The 24,033-nt window shown below is 34.3% G+C and overlaps 2 protein-coding genes across 6 annotated transcripts; one reads left to right on the forward strand and one right to left on the reverse strand.

Moving 5' to 3' along the window:
- The first annotated feature begins 1,987 nt into the window (after positions 1-1,987).
- Ork (orcokinin) lies at positions 1,988-15,796 on the forward strand. Of its 5 annotated transcripts, none has more exons than XM_012695393.4 (7): positions 1,988-2,544; positions 8,563-8,646; positions 9,973-10,027; positions 11,640-11,757; positions 12,171-12,269; positions 13,588-13,719; positions 15,254-15,796. In XM_012695393.4, the coding sequence occupies exons 2-7, from the start codon at positions 8,572-8,574 to the stop codon at positions 15,372-15,374; spliced, it is 600 nt and encodes a 199-aa protein (XP_012550847.1). In that variant the 5' UTR covers positions 1,988-2,544; positions 8,563-8,571; the 3' UTR covers positions 15,375-15,796.
- Positions 15,797-16,319: 523 nt separating this feature from the next.
- LOC119628840 (uncharacterized) lies at positions 16,320-22,738 on the reverse strand. Its single transcript, XM_062669926.1, has 2 exons — positions 20,654-22,738; positions 16,320-17,659 (listed from the first exon to the last, which is right to left on the reverse strand). Exons 1-2 carry the CDS (start codon positions 21,854-21,856, stop codon positions 16,502-16,504), a joined length of 2,361 nt encoding a protein of 786 aa, XP_062525910.1. The 5' UTR covers positions 21,857-22,738; the 3' UTR covers positions 16,320-16,501.
- Positions 22,739-24,033: the final 1,295 nt, after the last annotated feature.

The raw sequence follows: 24,033 nt of genomic DNA on the forward strand, positions 1-24,033 counted from the left end.
GCCTCAAAGGGCTATTTTGGCTTCACCTTGGTTGGTGAGCGAAATAGCGGGGCTCAGCCTGAGAGAGTTTGTTAACATCAAACTTTGAAATGTATGTTATTTGTATGGAATATGTTTAAAAGGAATTTAACGGCTCCTTTAATATAAACTCGAACGCGTATAGGTGCTATCAGATTGTTGGAGCGATCCTACAATATTACCCAACAGAATGTTAGAGAAATCTCAATTTCGTATAATAAATATAACTGATATGTCTTCATAGGAATCTGAGGAATTCAAATACAGTTCGATTAAAATGTTCGGGAAGTATGCAAGCGTAAAACTTACGCAAGTAACTTATATACTTTTAATTTAATTTTCATGATTTTCCAGTAGTTTATAAAATCTTATTTGACTATTTTTGCTCGGAATTGTGCAAAAATAATCGCAAATCCTTGCATCATCGTTCTAGTCAACTTTATTTGTTCGATTTAAATATATCAATGGAATTCTAAAAACATATACAAGTTTTTTCCAAATATGTTTAATTAACAACTAGCAACATCCGACGTAGAAAGCTATATAAAATATATATATTTATTTTAACAGTAATTTCAAATGTCATGAAACAATGTATTAACATTAAAACAATAAGGTTTAAAAATCCACCTACAATATGAAAAACTTTTTTACATTCAAACGAGATCCACAAGATACTGTCAATAGCGCTCGCTGTCTTCTCGTCTCCATTCATAAACCTAAAGACTATTATTACAAAACACACAATAGAAATATTCTAGTCTAGATGTGACTCGTGGTTATCTAATAATGTATACGTATACTTGTTAAATAGTTATTTTAAAGGTACTCTTAAGTATTTTAGAGATAAAAAAAACTAGATGTAAAAGTAGCCTACGTCTTCTTGCATTCTTCGCTCCAAACAAAATCAGGGAGAATATATCCTTCAGATCGTAACCCCCATGATCTGCTTCTCAGCACATATAGACACGACGGTATGTGCAAGTATGTGAGCTTAGTTTAGGTAGGAAAACACTTCAAAATATGCACATACTATTATTAATGGATGGTAAAAAAGTATTCGCTGAAAGGGTCCAGTGTCGCAAATGAAAAGTCTTCATACTAATAGCCGGACATATAATATTACTAGCTGACCCGGCAGACTTCGTAGTGCCTCAATCGATGAATAAAAGACCTAAACTTTTATATAAAATAAACCTAAAACAAACCAAAGGAATCTGTCCGACGGGAGACACATCAAAGGGAAAACAAAATTGTTATTTTTAGAGAGACTAACGAACATCAATTCTTTTGTATATACTTATATATATTATCACTAACTCATTTTTTAATTTGAAACATTGTGTAGAAAGCGGTGTACCAAGTCACGAAACGTCCGATTGAAGCCAGCGTCCCATAAACAAGCATTGTTCAACAAATTAAATGCGTGGTGCTTTAAGCCCGTCATTTTCGGCGCGTTCACTGATGAATATTCAGAGGCTTCGGTGCAGTTTATACAGCACTGACATGCTCGTAAATTGTTTTAAATACTTAAATTTGTCTATATTGTCTATATAAATTTGTCCCTTAAAACACACTTAAAAAGCACACCGAACTAACAATGAACTTTTTTTTCATGCAACCAGTTTTAAAGGTGGAGCAGCAGTTATACAAAAGTATTGGAATATTGAGCTTATTTCTCAAAATTCCAGCATTCTAGTCGTTATATCGATGGAACAAGCATGAACCTACTTAAAGAAAAAACATATTAGTAGCTTAGTTTAGCAAATGAATATTATTTCCTATTTGTTTTAGGGTAACTTCGACCTTAGAAAGTAAAGGTCGAACTTTACTTTAATCAAAGAAGAGAGATCTTAAAAAAAAAACAAAGGAAAGATCTGTTTTTTAAAATAGATGAGATATAGGTACCCAATAATTAGTATTAAATAAGGAAACACTTCAAACTTCAACATGACACCGCGGCTGTTTTAATTTATCAACACCACATGTAGAAATTCATAATTACAAAACCACTGAAACATCTAATAAATAAATGTTAAACAGACAATCCATTTCAAGAACAGCAGTTTAAGTTAAGTACAATTACATTTTCTTTACCTACATGTCTACCTACTTCCAAATACAGTACGATTTACATTCATATTGCGAAAATAATTCGAGAAGTTTAATTTAATAAGCACCGATAAATTTCCGAAACTCATTAAAGATTAATTTCTTCGGCAAATATTTTGTTTCACGTTGCACTGACATAGAAATGTAATTAACAAAACCAATAGCTATAAAAATCTATTATTTACCTTTTTATATTACTCGTGTATATTGGGGAGTAATGATAAGGCTTTGTATGTTTTTTTTGTTTTTTTTTTTTTATATTCGTAGACGTACTACAAACTCGAGTAAGGCGGGCGGAGGATTCGTACCGCCCATCGGTCGCAGGCAACGGATATAAAAGCCGACCGGCAGCTCACAGCCTCACATCGCATCACAGCCAGATCCGATCACCAACGTCTCTACTCCAGCTGAAAGGTAATAACTTTTTTATATAATCTATATGAATATTTTTTTACCTTACGCTATAACTTGTTTTACTAATTTATTTATTCATATAATTATCTTCTCTTCTCTATAATTCTCTTCTCTTGTTTCACCTATTTTTAAAAGTATTTTAAGACGTGCTTTCTTATGTCTTGATTACCAAATCATTAATCGATTAAATCATTAATTTAGAAGCAAAAAAAATTACGGAGTCTATATAAAAAAGAAAATATTCCTATTATTTTTAACATAATTACACACGTGTTTATTTAGAATATTTTTTTATTGCTTAAATGGGTGGACGAGCTCACAGCCCGCCTGGTGTTAAGTGATTACTGGAGCCCATAGACATCTACGACGGAAATGCGCCACCCACCTTAAGATTTAAATTCTAAGGTCTCAAGTATAGTTACAACGGCTGCCCCACCCTTCAAACCGAAACGCATTACTGCTTCACGGCAGAAATAGGCAGGGTGGTGGTACCTACCCGTGCGGACTCACAAGAGGCCCTACCACCTGTAATAATAAACCAGTAGTAATAATCGCGAAACTAATTTATAAAATATTTTGCTTGAACTTTTACTACAAATTTAAAGGCCCATGATTCGGTATCCGTCTTATCATTTTTAATCGACTCTAACGTGTTACTATATACTTTTACTTCGAATATGCCAGTTATTATTCATACATTTTATACGAAATTCGTGTCCTATAAAGATTTCGACATATATAACTAAAATTAAACTTCAAATTTAATTTGTGAATTTGACGAATATTTCTATTCATTTAAACACTCCTATAATTTTACCAAATGCCAACTATATTTAAGTTAAATTTCAAGAACTCCATTTCGAGAATAACAGAAAAGAAAATTCAAATTTATCTGGTTAAAAATAAAGAAGACCAAATTTCGCCTTCAACTTTTCTGAATATAAAATATGCGAGTCACTTGATATATAATAGCAGTCAACATACTGATCCTATCTTTAGAATTAAAATTGCTTTGACCCAAGCAAAGACCGTGTTTGTCACACGTGTAACATAATTGTTTGTTATCCTATTTATAATGCTTCGATTGGCGAAGTATTTTAAGGATATACAAAGTCAAATTACAACGCATCGGTTTTGAAACTAGAGACGATTGATTGCATTTAGAAATACTTCAGAATCTAGACAGATAAGCTAAATAAAATGAATAATAGTTTAAAAAAACTAACAAAATACGCTTTTATAGAAAATCCAACTAAAAAATAGAAAATAAAATTGAATTAAATATAGTGTAAGAAAAAATGATTTTATTGTAAAAAAGCGTAGGGTGCTTTTCAGGATATTATCCAAACAGCCCTTCTACTCATATATGTTCATAAAATATTTATAACTACTGATGCCATGCACCCCACGCTTTTTTTACAGTAAAATTATTTTTTCTTGCACTATTTTTAATTCAAATCTATTAAAATTTATTTTCTTTTTTTTAGTTGGATTTTCTATAAAAGCGTATTTTGTTAGTTTTTTTAATTTCTATTTTTTTTTAAATATTGAATTGTCCTTAATAAGTGTACCAAATTTCGAGTTTTTGAAGGGGGTCAAAATCATGCTCAAAGATTCCGTTACAAATATACATACGTCTGAAACTAATAAAAGCGTGTTAAAAATTACATATTTCCAATTCATCTTGAGAATAATTATTTCCGTCAAGCACTAATTAAATGTAAGCAGCAAATAGAACATTTAAATTTTTAAAAAATTGATGTTATATAGCTTTTGAAGACATCTAAATTAAAATGTAAAATTAATATTCACCAAGATAAAAACATTGAAAGCGAGAGTTGCTGTCATGAATAGAACATAAAACGCAATATGATTCACAATGTTACCATATTTCATATTGTTTACACTTTATAGCGTAACTTTCAAAGCAAATGATGTATATTGAGAAATAAAATAAATATATCACACTCAACACGAACGAGCTGACTTTAAATAGAGATAAGAAAGAGTAATAAAAGTTCTTTCATGGCCATTAACCCAGATCGTTGATAAATATGAGGTGCTAACAGATATGGAGCTTTGCAACATAAAATATTAAAATAGCTGTGGCTTTAAAGCTGTAGCTTTACAAAACCGTTTCTGATAAATTATCTAAATTGAATGAATACAGATAAAATAAACAAAAACCTGCACAAATAGTAACAGTAAAGATATAATATTAAACAGTATTCGGAACAAAAATAGTTGAGGGTTAAAGTTATCACTGCGAACACTAGGCTTTACCTTTCCACCTCACTAAATTTAAGTAAAATTGCCTGTCATATCGTATCCAACCACACCTTGAGACAGCTCTGTGTGATAATTGACTTACAGAATAAATTCGTCGTTTGTCAATCACAACTACAAAAGTTTTATGCTCCTAAAGCCAGAGGATGTTTCATAAAAATAGTCCATACGGATAGTTATATACATATGAACAGTAATCGCCAGTTTCTATTATATAATAGTATCTTTAACATTTTATTTGTAGAATCTTTACCATATACATATGTAACCTAACTAAATAATTTACGTTTTAAAAACCGGTCGTTTCTGCCGCACCCTCGTGCATTCCATGTCGAAGAATACATCCGCTGATATTTATTTGTAAAAAGGCTGTGAACTTTGTGTCTTAAAGCAGGCAGCACCGGTTGAGTTGTTGTATTTAACACCTAGCATCTGTTGAGTTCCTTTACTCATCGGCAATAATGTCTCGTTGTTCTCTTTGGGATGTGCCATTAGTATTCCTATGAAGATAGACGAACAGTCTTACTATCGTTCCAATAAAGTCAAGGAACTAAATGAAAAGCTGTCGCTATTTTATTTAAGTAAAAATATTCAGTCGTAGCATTCATCTACGAAACGACAAAAATTCGTAGCGTTTTGCTACGTGCTAAATTTATATTGTTATACCGTGTGCGCGTTGATGTCTTCAAATTTTTATTATTAAATAAATGTTAACAAAAAAGAGCGTAGTATTGATTGTTAAAAAACGGAGTCTGAAAATAACCTCCAAATGCTTTAATATCTTTATAAAAACCAATGGAATAGCCAGAAAATAATAAAAAGTTTACTGACGCGCAACTCGATAATAATAATTCAATATTGTCGCGTATAGGTATATGAGTGATGTTTTATTGAAATACTTCAGATAAGAGCATCTCTTGATCCACACATATGGATACGGTTACTGATGGAATACGATAATACGCATTCATAAAAAGGTATTAGTCAAAAATAATAATAAACATATAGGAATAAAAAACCTAGTTCATACAGTTAGTTTATATCACTAGTAGGTGTAACTTTCTCTTAATGGTTTAGGCGATATAAAGTTAACGAAAAAAGATATATTATGTGACATAATATTTTCTGAAGGATGGTTTACATATTGTGTTTGTTATTGTTTGCGTCATTAAATTCTGTATTTATTTATAATATATTCGTGTAATATTACACTGCATCTACACATAATATAATACATTACCTAATTTGTTATATTTTCCTGACGAATAATAGTTTGATTCTTAATTGATTGTAGGTATTTTCTTCAATCTAGTCTGACAGTAAAATTATAAAAAAAATTAATGTTTCAATAATCATATATTTTTCTTCTATTATATGAATATAAATGACATAAAACTCTTATTCGATCCGGCTTGTGGAAAAGTGAGAATTTTTTTGTCATTTGATTTTATTACTGAAGTCTTGTAAATCCCAAGAGGTAAGTAAAACCGTCAGTTAAAGGAGGTCGAGTCTCGTAGCTAAAACGTAATATTCTAGTTGAGTCGACGATCATAACGTTTCTTTAACATGAGGTCCTGAAGACTCGTAAAAGGCTATCTGTGTACTTCAGCAATTTAATCCCATACTATTATATGTTGACTTGAAATAAAAGGATCACTTTGTATACACTGTTTAATATTGGACATTAGAAATTATAAAAACGTCCCCAAATTGTGTAGTTTTTAGCGAACATATAATTGTAATTGGTACCATATCTATATCTATATATATAAAAATGAATTGCTGTTCGTCAGTCTCGCTAAAACTCGAGAACGGCTGGACCGATTTGGCTAATTTTGGTCTTGAATTATTTGTGTTAGTCCAGAGAAAGTTTAAAAGGTAGATAAATATGAAAATGCTTGGAATTAAATAAAAATAACGATTTTGTTTTTCCTTTGACGTGTCCCCCATCAAACGGATTCCTTTTGTTTGTTTTAAGTTTATTTTATACAAAATTTTGCTCTTTTATTTTTTCGATTGAGGCACTACGAAGTCTGCCGGGTCAGCTAGTATTTCATAAATATGGGATTTAACATAAGCAAAATAAATATGTCGTAAAATTTAAATTTGTGTATTAGTTTGTCTAACTACTGTGCATTTCGTTCGCTCGGTTGAAACTTATTACTTTGGCACTATATATAGATTTAGTTAGGTTATGTTAGGTCTCATAAGTTTAAAATAGATGGCATAAAATTCATTTCAGGAAATGAGCACGCTTATTTCATACATTTAGCAATAGTCGCCGCAAAGAGTGACGCTCTTCCAATTATTTTAATGGAAAAAACCACATACCACTGTCTGTCGACTTTCTACAAAATAATTATGCCACTAAAAATTAAGTTCTAAAAAATTACATCATGTTGCCTCAGTTTGTGAGCGAGCTGTTGTTTTCATGGGCGCTATATATTGTTTAATAAATTACTTGCTAAATTTCGTAAAATATATACGAAAAGTAATATAAAAAAGTTTTTCGTCACATAAAATATCGGAGTGATACGAAGGTTAACATATAGTCATCGTTGAAGTCATTAATTCGAAAAAGTATGAGACCCGATTTAAAGATGAAAGAAAATAGATACTATAATAATTTTACATCTTCGTGTCAATCTGTAGTTATTCCTGCTTTAGATATGTCAAATATGGAGTAAGAAAAAGCTAATAAAATGCTAAAAGTACTTTTTCGAGTAATGTATGTCGATTCAAAAATTAAAATTGTGTCAATCATAGATTATACACTTAATATTTATTTTCCTTTAGGCTAAGACAGAATATGTAAATCAGAGACAAAACCAAGCTATGGAGCTAAAGATTATTTCTATACTTTTTTAGAAAAAACAAATTGCATAATAATGAAAAACGAAAGAAGTTTAGAACTTTTCTGTCTAAACACACTTTTGAATGATAAGTTCAGCTTGTGCTAGGTTTTGTTTATTTATTAAACGAAATATATCTAACTAATTAGAAATAAGTATATAAATATTATTCAGACAATATTTCAAACAGGGCTTCTTTAATAATAGTGGGACTCTAAATATAAACCCTTTTCATATTTGACTTGCAAATTTAGTAAATAAACAAGATAATCTTCAACAGAGCATGTTACTGTAGACAAGAAACTTGTTTTGAAGACAGTTTTGTTTACTATTAATTAAAGTGATTGCGATTCGTTTTCCAATTTCAATAGCACAAAACATACATACGATCTAATAAATAAAAACACTGACGTTTGATATTAAACGGCCTCAAGCGTAAATTATCTTTTGTTTGATGGGCCCGGAAACGAAGTAAAAGTTTATGTCCAGATACCGAACACCTTAATATTTTAAACAAAAAATTGACTACGACGTGGTATATACCGGGCCCTATGGTCAAGGTCACTAACCACTCGCCCGGTCACCGTCCTCGTCGGACCCGTCGCTTGCGACGAAGGGCTCGACGAGCGAATTAACCCATAGACACATCCCACTGAGTTTTTCGCCAGATCTTCTCAGTGGGTCGCGTTTCCGATCCGGTGGTAGATTCTGCGAAGCACTGCTCTTGCTAGAGTCAGTGTTAGCAACACTCCGGTTTGAGCCCCTTGAGCTCACCTACATGTTAGGGTGACGCTGAAATAGCCTCTAAAGGCTACCAGCATAGGTAGGAAAAAAATAAACTACTCGACTAATTCTCTGAATGCTTCCAATTTTGTAAAAGGTAACTACAATGCGAGGAACTGCTGGAGTGCTTGCCGTGGCAGTGGCTGCACTGCTGGTCTGTTGCAGCGCTGATCCTCACCAGGTAAATTTCAACAATTCTAATACTATCCATGAATCGATGTTATCGAAAATGTCCCAAAAACGAACCTATTTATTCTGATTTGGAATCCCATAAAACCCAGCCTTATTTACGTACATACATTAGATAATTAGCATTTTATCTATAGCACACTTGCGCATTGTGTACCATTAAACTATTTTATATCCATTACCGAACCGCTACCTTTTTTACAAGATTGTATTTTGAGCACAACTTTGACGATAAAATAGAAAATCGTAAAAGTAGCTTTAGTCAGTTTAGAGAAATTTAATTTCCCACTTTTCTTTCTTTTATAAAGGTATCCACTGTATACAGAATATCAATTAGTTGTACAAATTCCAATCAGTTCATGCTCTTAGTAAGACAGACTAAGCCCCCAATCAGTTACTAATCATTGGAACTTAAAATAAATTTCTCATTTAAATAATAAATTAGCAACAAAAGCCCCAAAAGGGAGGCTTACATTTCGTATCTTTCCTCACCCTCTCAACTCAAAGTTAAAACTAGTCTTCTTTAATTGAAGTTCTCAAAGTAATTATCAGTGCAAACAACGGGACCTTGTTTCGGAAGTTCTCTGTTTTGGGGAAAACTATACTTTATGCAATTTACTGGCAAGGACTACGTATTAAATCACAGATAATAAGAAGATTTTATTATAATACTAATGATAGAGTTTTTTATTTTTTTAATGCCCTTGTATGCAGACGAGCGCACGGCCCACCTGATGGTAAGTGGTTACCGTCGCCCATAGACTTCAGTAATGCCAGGAGCAGAGCCAAGCCGCTGTCTACCAAATTATTATGATCCTTAACGAGTAGATAATTGGATCAAATTATGAAAGGTTCCCATATATTTTTGGAAGGTATAAATAGTTTGGTTTGAAGAGTGGGACAGGCAGAAATGGAAAAACTATTTTTCTTTTGATGATCAGACAATATCAAATCCCACCCGACATTAAGTGATCACCGTAGCCCTTGAACATCATTCTGTGAATGCCGATACACACTCTGAGTCATGAAATCTTTATTGTATCATAGAACGACTGTTCCATCCTTCAAAATAGAATGCATAATCATTTTGCGGCCGAAATAAGCAGAATACTGGTACCTATCTAATTATAACTGCTCATAATAGCACCTAACGCCAGCAAAAGAAATCGCAGTATGGTGGTTTAAAACTCAGAGTACGTTTAGTCAGTTACGGCATAACACCAGATAGTTATGAACACTAATACTTTTTAGTTTCTATACCTCGTTCTTAATTAATAACATTGTGTTAATCACAAATACGTATTATATCATCCTTTAGGAACAAGACGTGTCTGGCAACGATCATACCTCTGGGGAACGCTACGATGCCGCCGGTAAGAATTACATAAAAAAACTCACAAAGCACACATCTAAATGACTATCTACACAATATTTTAAATAATCGCACACGAGCCGCTCACGTTTTAGTATTTGGCACTGAAAATAAGCCAACCGTGAAGACGTTACTTTAAGAAACATGATCTGTATTGGATTGTCTATACTTGAATTGAATTTATTTTACATTTCACGTGTGCGAAATTTTATTCGAACAATAAACCCAATCCGATACCGATTGTTTTCTATTTTAGAAAATTGTTAATTAATCACAATCTATGAATTCACATGCACAAACTGTACACCACTTCAAAATCACAATTCAGGATTTGATTCTTTTGCACTGACCTGTAAAATATAAAAGTTTCTTTCGCGTGCACTTAGTTCAGGATTGAATATTGTATTGTTCACTTATTCCGGACTTCTGGTGAATGGTTTGCACATTTTCAACTATGATTTTGCACAAAAACCTCACGTGGCTTATACTGTTCGCTGTAGATGGTGAGTAAATCTTTTTATGCACATTACTGGAGATATAATTTGAATATTACAATATTAAGGTGTTTATACCGTTTATGGTTGCAGAGTATAAACAAAAAGAAGATATTGCCGACATTTTACGATTTCTTGTACGTTATGAAAATCGTAATCTAAACGGAATTGGAGGAAGTTCGCTTATTGGAAGAAATGCGAATGGAATTGAGGGAGGCGCATTTTCGAGCAAGCATTTGGGCGGGCTTGGAGGATCCACTCTTATCGGTAGAAATTTGAACCATTTAAGAGGATCTAGCATGTTACAGAGTGGAAACGTTCATGGTCTTGGCGGATCAAGTCTCATTGGAAAAAATCTTAACGGTATTGGAGGATCTACATTATTGGGAAGAAACGCTGAAGGGGATAAAACAGAATCTACAAGATTTCTCGATCCTCTTGGAGGTAGCAACTTTGTGCGTAACTTAGACTCCCTTGGAGGAGCTAATTTTGTCAGAAACTTAGACTCTCTTGGAGGAGCTAATTTTGTCAGAAACTTAGATTCGCTCGGTGGAGCTAATTTTGTCAGAAACTTAGACTCGCTTGGTGGTGCCAATTTTGTAAGGAACTTGGACTCGCTCGGTGGCGCGAACTTCGTAAGAAATTTGGATTCCTTGGGCGGGGCCAACTTTGTGAGAAACTTAGATTCACTCGGAGGAGCGAATTTCGTGAAGAGGAATCTTGACCAGCTAGGTGGTCCTAACCTCGTCAAGCGTAATCTTGATTCTTTGGGAGGTGGTAACTTGGTACGAAACTTAGATGCTCTGGGAGGGGCTAACTTTGTTTAAATTCACCGAAAAAAACATTGAATGTCTTAGTAAAATAGCCACAATTCAAACAACGTAAACATGTGATAAATACGAATACATTTTGTTCTAATTTAGCAAATGTCACTTGATGTTAAAAAAATAAATACACTGCAACCTCAAATTTGCGTTATTATTCGATTTTTAACTACTGTTTTAAAGTAATGAGAGGTGAGTAGCCAAATGTAATTTTCGACAATTTAATATTCGAATTGTTGGGCAACTCAAAACTGTGTACAAAGTGAATTGCAAATAATGATTATGACACATGTAGGTCACAAAACAAGGAATCTGGATCCTCTAGGTGGCGGTAATCTGGTGCGAGACGTGAGGGAAGCAAGACACTCCGGATATCTACCGTATCAAATGTTCAGGCGGTACGATTACATCAGGTTAGAACTGAATAAAAAATGAGGTTTCACGCTCATTATTTTCGAATTTCCCATATTCAATTGAGATGTAATTTCGAAAGCGTATTTTTCGGGTGTATAAAACAGACATCCCATAACATTGACGTTAAATCCAAATATAGTAATTAGTGGAATAGATTGGGGATCCCGCTGTGATGTATGATACTTGTATCGTCTTCTATAACTGTAAATATATATTTCACTCTAAATATATGGAGGCTTTTATAAAAGATGAAGTCAGCTAAATTGTAGTTAATATCCTTTAGTTATTTGATGATGTATTTGAACTAAGCATTCAAACATTCTAGGATATAATCTTTTATTTACTCACATCATTACTATTTTTTTTATTAATAACATGAAGATTTTATTTTATCATATTATCATTTTTGTAGTCCATATGGCAAACGAGAACCCTGGCCTCTGGTGCCAGCTGAATATGGCGGATATTATGGAGATGGCTTCCCAAAACGTAATTTCGATGAAATCGATCGGTGAGTTAATTTTAATATCTTTTGGAGAGCACTATTACTATGGTGAAAAAGCAATGAATAATAACCCAAGAGTGTAGAATAGATGTTCAAAGAAATACATTATTTATAAAAGAACCTAGTAATATTTCGGTTCATGATCAAAGCCCATGCGAATAAAAAGATACGATGTCACTACATTTTTTTTTTCAAAATCCAATTTCGGTATTGATTATGATTCACTTGAAGTTAATGTTTATGTGTTTTAATTAATATATTGGGCTGTAAATCCGGGTCAATTCGATCACACCTGACCTTTGAGTGGACTAATTTGACTAAACAATAGAGGTGCGCCACGATCGCATAATATAGTTGATCATGATAACAGAGTGATGACATTAACTATGTTCGAATTAAATTACGTATATACGCGGCGAATCAAATTAAAAACTAGGATTATAAAATTTGCTCCTATTAAGCCAATAACGTAGTGAATAGTAGGTACGTCGTTGATTTACAATATGAAATAATTTATTTTCCTTGTTTTCTCACAAAACAATCAGCTTGAGTATACTCACATTCCCGTGATAGGATGCAAGTAAAAATCTGCACCCTTAAAATTTTTGAAGGCCAACTTTATGAAATTCTAAAGCGGCGACACAATATTTGCCGACAATTTTATAAATTATTGCGTGAGCAGTACAATGGAGTTACTTTGACCCTTTGTCCTAAGTAAAGGATTTTTTGTTGAATTGGACAAATTAGTCGTATAATCTACTTTCGCATTCATCGAGAATATAGATTATCAGTAATTGTTAAAGTTCTCAATATCTTTTAAAAAAATATATTCATTTTCATAGTTATAGGGATTTTATTCGATTTTTAGGTTATTTTTCTCTGTTAAGTGAATTTGCCATTTATATTACGATGATTCATTATGCTTCCATCTGTGAGAGGTAAGGATAATGAAAACATAATGTCAATAGATACAGAATATACAACGTGTCCGACATATACATACAAATAGATACATATATACATATATACATACATACATATATATACATCTGAACCTATATGACTTGATACTTATAGTACTAGTCCTTGTATTACCTATAAGGTAGCGATACACAATGTACACGTTGTAACTATACTTGAGACTTTAGAACTTATATCTCAAGGTGGGTGGCGCATTTACGTTGTGGATGTCTACGGGCTCCAGTAACCACTTAACACCAGGTGGGCTGTGAGTTCGTCCACCCAAGAAAGCAATAAAAAAAATTTTCAAAAAAATTGCCGTGACTTGTTTAGTAATTTACTAATTTTAGTATAATATTTCTAGGTCCAGCCTCAACACGTTCGTGAAGAAGCGCAACTTCGACGAGATCGACCGCTCCTCTATGCCGTTCCCGTACGCCATAAAACGTTTCTATCACCTGTACGGACAAAACTTCCTTGACATTGATTCACCAGTGTAAGACGGCTTTCACGTCAAAGTAACATACATTGACTTGTAGTAACTATACTTGAGACCATAGAACTTATATCTCAGGGTGGGTGGCGCATTTACGTTGTGGACGTCTATGGGCTCCAGTAACCACTTAACACCAGGTGGGCTGTGAGCTCGTCCACCCATCTAAGCAATGAAAAAAACCTTAACTAACCATTAAAATATTTTTTCTCAAACGATTCATTGTCACTTTTCTGACATTGTAGTGATCACACAATATGAGTGTTACTTATGACTGAGGCCTTGTTTTTTCATTCGATTTAACAACTTAATTTTTTTTTTTCATAACATTCTTAATATTGAATTTATATATATAGTGGTTTTCTAAGGTAAACAAGAGATTAGTTCTTATTTATATGTAATATCCGGATTCCCTCACGTACAATCATGGAATCTTTTTCAACGCCAAAATATGTGAACATTCCAGTCTTCCGATATATGCTTACGACCGCTATGATATTAATCAATTCTCAAAGTACGATAAGATAAATTTTGAAACTAACAAGTAAAGAGAATAATAAATTGCTCTTTCCTGTTTCACGTAAATACCCTAGAGATTTTAAATACATTGAAATTATCAAATTTAACACTAATTTACGGTGTAAGCCTCAGTCACTTATCATTACATTTAAATTCATCTTACTTTGGTAGCTCGTCTCGTTTACATAATTTTTGTAACGTACTGAAATTAGAATCGACGAACCTAAAACAACATTTTAAGTAGAACTTGCAAAGGGATTGAAATAACCCAAGCAGAATTCATTAAGAGTCATGCTGGCGCTTATTTTCAAAGGTATGAGGTGTATTCATACAACTGTACTTTATAATGTAGTAATAACATGAAACTTTTCTTAAAATATTTCAATGTTGAATCATTTTTACATCTATACTAATATTATAAAGAGGAAAGATTTGTTTGTTTGTTTGTTTCGAATAGGCTCCGAAACTACTGGACCGATTTGAAAAATTATTTTTCCCTTAGAAGCCGACATTGTCCCTGATGAACATAGGCTATTTTTTTTTTAATATTTTTTTTTTTTGGTTTCATGTGTGTTTTAATGTTTCCGAAGCGAAGCGAGGGCGGGTCGCTAGTGATATAATATAATTTATTTGATTCAAACGAACTCTCAGCGATATCAAAATTCTCAACATATCTGATAATAAATTCCGAACAAGAAAGAATACAGGCATTTTAGATAATTGATAATTGTTCGAAGAATTCGTACTGTGAGCTGTCATTAATGAAATAATTATTATAATTATGGTTGACGGGACTTCACGAGGACTTATTTGATGAAACTTTGTTAACGTAATAATAATCTAAGGAATGTAATTCTGTGAGTTACGTCACCTTCTAGTGTCTACGGGCTCCGACAACGGGTTGATTATTCGAAATACGCTATTAAAATTTCTAAATAGTATTAATATAAAATGAGGCATTTAATTAACTTTTTCAAATATTCGTTCGTATTTCGCTTAACTTCTACTTTTATTACAGGTCAAGTTTCGATAAGAAAAGATACAGACCAGACTACCCCATGGATGAGATTGATCTGTCTCACTTTCCCGTCGGATCCAAAAGATCTCAAGACTCTTACCCGCTCGCCTCTAACCTTTAAGCAACGCTCTTTATTCAGAAACATGATATAACCATATACGTATAATTAATTATATACTTCAATGTATTAACGAATTATGATATTTGATCGAAACTTGTTCTCGTAAAGTTTAGATAGAATCTCAGAATATCTGACAAAACTTCAGCATGTTTCCTAAAATTTATTCGAAATGTAAGAAATTCGCTTTAGATCTTTGAATACTCAGCTTTTTAAATAAATTAGTAATCAAATATTACTTATATTATAGATAGGAGAGAGAGAGGTTTAGGGTTAATATATAATGACAGTATTATAAAATGATATTAAATGTTTTAAAGTATTATTCCTGCGTATCTTTAACTCAGTTTTGTGATTTCAAATGCATGGCATATTTAAGAATTGTTTTAATAATGATTAACTAATAAAGAGTAAATTATTCAAAATTACTATTATTTTAAAATTACAACCCAACTTTTCGAACATTCCATTTGAAGTTACTTATTCTGAGAAGATTCTCTATTAAAATATTTAAGGGAAGGTGAATAAAGTGCTTCTACATATGAACCGTTTCCCTAATTTATATTCCTAAAATTCAAAAGCGCAACGCTTTGGTTTTCATGATTAAAATTTTCAAACTTTATGCTTTAATTATTCGAAAAGTGACGTACCTTTTTGAAATTCTTATTTTTGTCGAAAAAACTACTCAGCTAGAGCTAGTTACTATACATTTAAAAGAATATATCTAATTTTTACAGATCTGTATTTGATACTGCGGGAAAAAAGCAATAGAACTGCTAAATTAAATAGTTGTTTTTAAAACTAAAGCAAATCACAGATATTTGGATCTAAAACTACATTCATGGCAAAGGGTGAATCTTTATTTCCTTTCAATCTATTGAAAAAAGGAAATAATTCAAAATTATGGGTGTTCTTTGCTGGATGTCTTGTTCTCTTCAATGAAAACGATTTGGCTCGTATTTACAGGTTTATTAAAAATAAACAACTGAAGAACAAATAATAATGTGGTTATATATTGGAGTAGATAATGTATAGTATGTAATCGTTAAAATGTATATGCATGCGTTCGCGATCGCTCGATGAAGTGAAGCTCGGTGGTGGGCGAGAATAAAACTTGTTTGGAGGGGGATTTAGAGATCCTTAACATCCTCCGGGGCCTTGGAAGCATTTGCTTCCAATGAAGAATCTTCTGCAGTATCCAATAGAGGACAAAGATATCGAAGTCCACGCCGATAAACGCCAGTCGAAGTTTTGATTTCGGCTACTCGCACGATATTGTCCTTTCCTGGAAATAGGTTGATGACTCGACCCGTCCGCCATTGCATCGGTGGAATATTCTCGTCCTTCAGTAGAACTAAGTCACCATTCTGGATTGATCTTGCTGGTACGCGCCATTTGTGTCTTTGCTGTAATTCGTTCAAGTACTCTAGCTGCCATCGATTCCAAAAATGTTGACGAATCTGCTCCAAGTGTTGGTATCGGCTCAATCTAGAGGTACTAAGTTGCATGTAGTTAGGTGATGGCAACGACGTCAAAGGTCTTCCAATGAGGAAGTGTCCGGGAGTCAGAGGAGCAAGGTCATCAGGAGAGGAAGATAAGGGACATAAAGGCCTGCTATTGAGTATGGCTTCGATTTGATTAAACAAAGTAGCTAATTCTTCAAATGTGCAGTGAGTGTTATCGAGAATTCTTTTCAAATGAAATTTAGCTGATTTGACTGACGCCTCCCATAGACCCCCGAAGTGTGGTGCATATGCCGGTTGAAATTTAAAATCAATCCCTTCACTAGAAAGGAATCCACCGACGCCATCAGCATGAGAGTTCACAAATTCTGTAATCTCTTTGGATGCAGATACGAAGTTTCTGCCATTATCGCAGAAAATCTCCTTCGGCTTACCTCGGCGAGAGATAAAACGACGCAACGATAATATGAATGCCTCTTTTGTGAGATCGCTTACGGCTTCTAAATGCAAACATTTGTATCTGAGGCAGACAAAAACGCACATATAACATTTCGATATCTTACACCCTCTACCCTTCCTATCAGTTATTAAGAAAGGTCCACAAAAATCAATACCAGCACTTATAAAGGGGAAGTCAGGATCAACGCGTTGACTGGGTAATGCGCCCATCATAGGTGCAAGCATCTTAGCACTTGCCCGCCTGCATACAATGCATTGTCTCACAGTAGCACGTGCCAGATCTCTGCCCGCTATGGGCCAGACGAACTCTCTGACAGTGGACAGTAGTAACTGTGGGCCAGCGTGCAGAAGACGTAAATGTTCTTGCTGGAACAATAGTTTTGTCAATTTATGCTTCGCATGTAGTAGCATAGGATGACGTTTGTCGTAAATCTGACAAGAATAGTTTAAACGACCACCTACACGTAATATACCCTTATCATCAATAAACGGGCTTAAGGAAATTAAAGGATTGTTCGGACTCAGCACGCCTTTATTATCGATTGTGGCTAGTTCAGTACTGAAACTATCCTTCTGAGCTAATCTCACTAAAGTTTCAAATGAATTGATGAGCTCATCAGGCTGCAATATACCATTCTTTTTATTGGGTTTGTTTCTGCAATTTAAAACGAATCTTAAAATATATGCACAAGCTCTTTGCAATATGCGCAAATTAGAATACCTATCAAAATGTATTAATGTCTGTATCATGTTTTTAGATGTGTTCACTAAATTAATCTTTATTTCCGGCAAATCATCAGTGGGATGGCGGTGGTTAAACAATGCTGGCCACTCATTTTTGCTTTCTTTCAAGAACTTTGGGCCGTTCCACCAAAGATCCATCTGAGGAGGTGCAGACACATCCAAACCACGTGAAGCTAAATCTGCAGGATTACACGACGTTGGCACATGACGCCACTCAGAAATGTCAGTCGATTCCAAAATGGTACCTACCCTGTTTGCCACAAAGGTTTTCAGTCTATCACATCTCATACTCAACCAGGTCAGCACAATAGATGAGTCAGTCCAAAATATTTTGTGGGAAATTGCGCATCGCAATGCGCGACACACAGCACTCACCAACTGTGCGCCCAGGACGCACGCGCATAGCTCGAGTCTTGGAATAGTCATCGGATTCACAGAAGCTACTCGAGCTTTGGAACATAACAAGCGTACGCGCACGTTGCCTTGCGCGTCGTGAGATCTGAGATAAATGCATGCTGCGTATGCAGACTGCGAAGCATCGCAGAAGCAATGCAGCTCTGTGTTAATCGACTCGGGACATAAGACATGTCTAGGAATTCGCAAGTGTTGGATTTCAGACACGCTGCAAAGAAATGATTGCCAGGCTCTACTTATGTCGGCGGGAACAGGTTCATCCCAATCGATTTTATTCAGCCAAAGTCTTTGCAGTATGATTTTAGGTTTAATTGTGAATAAACTCAGCAATCCAAGAGGATCGAAAACTTTACATGAATCTGATAAAATAGATCTTTTGGTAGGAATATTTTTTGTAATTTTGTAATTGCTAGGAAAGCTAATGTAATCTTCGTTGGGGTTCCAACCTATCCCTAAGGTATGTGACGATGAACTAATTATGAGTTCACGTTGAAGAGACTGCGGCTCGATCAAGAGAGATGGTATATTGGAACGGTACTTACGTAGATTGAAACAGCCGGCTGCTAATGTACTCTCTACGGTTTTTTTAATATAATGTAGCTCAGTCTCACTGTCACTTCCGGTGAGCATGTCGTCCACCAGGAAGTCGTTCTGAATAATATTTTTAATTTTAGGTTCACAAGAGTCCTCGCCCAACTGCCACAGACAACGTGTGCTCAGGAAACTTGAACTAGAAAGGCCATAGGTAACTGTATTGAGCCGCAGTGATCTCAGTGCCTCCGTACTTGTATCACGCCAAAGTATCATTTGCAAATCGCGGTCATTGTTTTGTATTTGTACTTGTCGGTACATCTTTTCTATATCAGCTGATATTACGTAGGTGTATTGACGAAATCGAAGCAAAATGTTAAAAAGTTTATCTTGTATATTTGGGCCAACCATTAATAAATCGTTTATGGAAAATCCAGATGTTGTCTTCGCACTACCATTAAATACGACGCGCAGCTTGGTTGATTCGCTAGATGGTTTCAGTACCGCGTGGTGAGGTATAAAATAAGATTGCCGAGGAATCAATATCTCCGACTCAGACAAGTGGCCTAGCACAGAGTATTCATGTATAAACTGCGAATATAAATTTTTAAGGTCACTGTTTTTTGACAAACGTCTCTCCAATGACAAGAACTGGTTTCTAGCTAGTGTGAATGAGTCGCCTAAGCAAGTGGGCTCTGAAACTAATGGCAATCTCACACAAAACCTGCCTTCGTCATTACGATATGTGTTAGCAACGTAATGATTTTCACATTCTATTTCTTCTTCTGTTTTGAGGGAATCGTATTGAGGTACTTGCTCAATTTCCCAAAACTTAGCTAGTTGCTCATTAAGAGACCTATTTGAAACTCTCGACTCGCGCGATTGAATAAAAGCATAATTACAATGTATAGAATTCTTGTGATTGTTTTGACTGGTTGAGATTGGACCGGATAATATCCAGCCTAGTTTGGATTTATGCATAACGGGCTTGTTGGTTCCTAAAGAAATTTGTCGCGGTTCAATTAAAGTCCAAAAAATATCGGCTCCTATTAGTAAATCAATAGGTGCCGAATAATTGAATTTAGGATCTGCGAGTTTTAAATGAGATGGAAGTTGTATTTCTGAAATATCTACTGTCTTATTAGGTAGGTTGGTTGTAATTTGAGGCAGCACTAAACATGAAGTTTCAATATTATAATCGTTACACTTTGAGGCCAACACTATGTTGCAACGATTCAACGACTTCAAGCATGTGTTTTGATTACCAATCCCTATAATGTTTAATTTAGTCGGTAAAGAACTTAACTGTAATTTCAATTTTAAATTCTCTGTAATAATGGACGACTGACTGCCGCTGTCTAGAAGTGCACGAGCCGTGACATGATGTCTTGTGTTTGGATTGTATATTTCGACCATCGCCGTTGAAAGAAGTACATTTGATTTGGAACCCACTGACATACTGACAGCGCTATTGCACGTAGCCTGCTCACCCTCAGACCCCGCCTCGGTTGTCGAGCTTTGTGCTTGAACGTTGGATATATTTGCAGCCTGAGAATTATCCCTATGTAGTAGGGTGTTGTGAAATAATTTGCAAATGTAACAAGGACCTAACCTACATTGTTGTACTGAATGCCCCTTGCGTAGGCAGTTAAAACATAGTCTTAACCTCACCACCTCGGCGGTCCTGTCAGCGATTGATTTTGCCAAGAAGGTCGCACAATCATATAAGCGATGATCACCACCGCACAGGACGCATATGGAAGTCGACGAGGAGGAGGATTGGCCAGCTGAAATCACAAATGATCTTGTTTGAGGCCGTTGACCTTTGCTCAAATCGAAGGAATTTAGCGGACGTTTATTAATTGAAGCACGCTCTGTCCTATTCAATTGTATTGATTCCAAAATATCGGCTCGAGCTTTCAGGAAAAAAAAAAAATCTTTAAGAGAAGGTGATCTCTTGAAATTGCTCCTGTGCTCCTCCCACTTAAAATTAGTGCTACTATCGAGTTTTGAAGTGACCAGATGTATTACTAGCGTATCCCACGACGCCGTTGGTTCGCCCAGGGTGTTGAGAGCCCGTAAGTTTTTCGAAATGTGATCGATTAAAAATTTTAAATCTTTAGATGAATCGCGAGACACGGGCTGAAGGTTACAGAGCGAGTTTAAATGATTGCTTATCAGTTGCTTTTCGTTGTTGTATCTCTCGCAAAGAAGTTGCCAGGCTTCATCATAATTGGCAGAACTAACTTCGAGATTGCTGAGGACGTGAGCAGCCTCTCCTTCAAGATAAGAGTTGAGGTAATGAAATTTATGTACTGATTCAATTCTGTTGTTGCTGTGGATCAATGAAGTAAAAGTGTCTCGAAATTCTAGCCATTTAAAGTAAGTGCCGTCAAAGTTCGCAATTTTTATAGTAGGCAATTTGAAGCCTGATATATGTTGACTTGGGTTTGAACAATTGGAACAAATCTCAGAATTCGCGGGCCTAAAGTCCTCGCGTTGCGTCTGATTAGCCTCCAAAAATAATTGAGTTTTTGCGATAAGTGATGAAAAATCTGTCTCAATATCATCTCTTATATCTAGTTCAGCTTCTAGATTAGCAGTGTTCATTATTTCTATCTGCGTCTGCAATTCATCAAACTTGGAAAACATTTCTCTCAAACTTTCATATCTTTGATTAAGCATACACAAATCAACCTGCAAGGTCGGCTGCGTTTCTGAGATCTTATTAAATAAATTTTTATATTTAGTAATGCGACCCTTGACGGAACTACGACGAGCGTTGAGTTCTTTTAATGTGCTTACTGTGCTTGCACTGGGGACATCTAGTTTAAGACTCCCGATTGGCGAGATAGATCTCTCAGTGTGAGACATAATGGCAAAGGAATGAGCAATACAAAATTGAAAGCAAACGAGAAAAATAAATAAAATTAAAATAGAATGTTACGTAAATTATGCAATCCGGTCAATGCCCTCAATTAACAATGGGTCAAGGTCAGCGCAGTGTCTTATAAACTGTAGTCGGCCAGATGCGGGAACGAACGGCTTTGAAATGACACACGTAGTGCGACACGAAGCGTTTACTGGAATGCAGAAATTGAACTATTCAAAACAAATGTTATGATTAAATGAATGCGTATGATGAATAATTAAATGTTAAATTTTACGCTTGTTATTAAAGAATTATTTCGAAATGTATTTGTAACAACTCGTTGTACTGCAATCTCAGCGTTAACAAAATGTAATATTATAATAATTTGCTGTATTTAATGAAGTATTGATTACGAAATGATATTTGACTTTATTAATGTGTAATAATCAAGTTTTGACTAATGTATTTCACTCTTAGTTATTAAGATGGAGGTAGTTTGTTAAAGTTTAAAGTACATTAAGCTAACTTTCGTTCGAGTCTAAGGCCTATGGATGAATTAATGGATGATTTATGATGAGAATAGATATAAATCAGGAATGGACACTTCCCTGCTGTTTGATGTTGATCACGTTCATCACGTCGAGGTCACCAATGTTCTTTGCTGGATGTCTTGTTCTCTTCAATGAAAACGATTTGGCTCGTATTTACAGGTTTATTAAAAATAAACAACTGAAGAACAAATAATAATGTGGTTATATATTGGAGTAGATAATGTATAGTATGTAATCGTTAAAATGTATATGCATGCGTTCGCGATCGCTCGATGAAGTGAAGCTCGGTGGTGGGCGAGAATAAAACTTGTTTGGAGGGGGATTTAGAGATCCTTAACAATGGGTGTACACGCAAACCGTACTAGATCTCTGCTTTATTTTTTGTAGCAAAAAACAACAGATGAGTTTATAGTCCATGGATATTCAGTAGTCACCGTTGCTCGTTGAAGACGATAGTAAATTCATAAAATAATTAACTGTTTTAGGTGACTTCATGTGCACCTTTACAGCAGATTTCAGAGAACGTCAGATTCTTTTTTAGATATATATAGCTTAAGAAATAAGTAATAAGGTAAATGTAAAAAGTTTTTTCTACATTTATTTTATTACTTACTTTAATTACTTTGATTTAAAAAAAAAACATAAAATGAATAAAATTTGATTAAAACAAAGATTAGATTTCGGAGTTTGTTTCGCATGCGGTAACTTAGGAGCCGGTGTTAACGTGTTCAAAATAACTCGCACGGGTAGGTATTATGGCGGACTGTGGAAGAGTTGTACTTTCAGCAGTTGAGAGATACAGGCTGGTGATGCTATGTACACATATTTATATTTATAAGTAACACGATAATTATGTTTACGTATGTTAGATTTACGTTTACCGTACGTTATGTTTATATAAGTAACTTTACTAATATAGTATGAAATAACAAACAACAATATACGTAAATCGTAATGAATCAAAGGTGCGGTCTTTACACACAGTAGCCTGCGACTCATCAGAGCGATGAATAGCGTTTTCAACTAATTAAACTTTAACAAATTTACATTCTAACTAAATAAATTTTACCCTTACTTTACTCATGACTTGAAATTTCATTAAAATTTAATTGATGCTATGAATATTTTATTCAACATCGGGCATTAAAACAATGTGCGAAGTCGTAAGTGATTTCAAAAGTTATTGATTAGATTTTTTAACAGAATCTCTTGTCCTCAAAATAGCTTGTAGATAGATATTGCTAGATATTGTTGAGTTTTGTTGTTTTAAAATCATAATGCACGCAACATGAAATGTGTTGGCGAATTACATGTTAAGGGCAAATTATTTTACTTATTAGCTGCAAACGTAAACAAAAATCCGCTACGATTTTTCAATGACGCCGTATCAAAAAAAAAGCCCAAAAAAAATTAAGGTATAGAAAGTATAGAACAAATATATTTATTGCAAACTTTACGATTAACGACATCTAAAAATTTATTATTACTATTATAATATTTATGTATTTCTTAGTAACCTTCAATCTTTAGTTCCATTCAATTAAGTGATTGAAATGATATTAGCAAAATTTAAATACTTATAAAACAATTTTACTCTTTGCCTTATCTCTCTATGTTTTTTTTTGTCT

This window comes from Bombyx mori, chromosome 8 (assembly GCF_030269925.1).
Source record: "Bombyx mori chromosome 8, ASM3026992v2".
Taxonomy (NCBI): domain Eukaryota; kingdom Metazoa; phylum Arthropoda; class Insecta; order Lepidoptera; family Bombycidae; genus Bombyx; species Bombyx mori.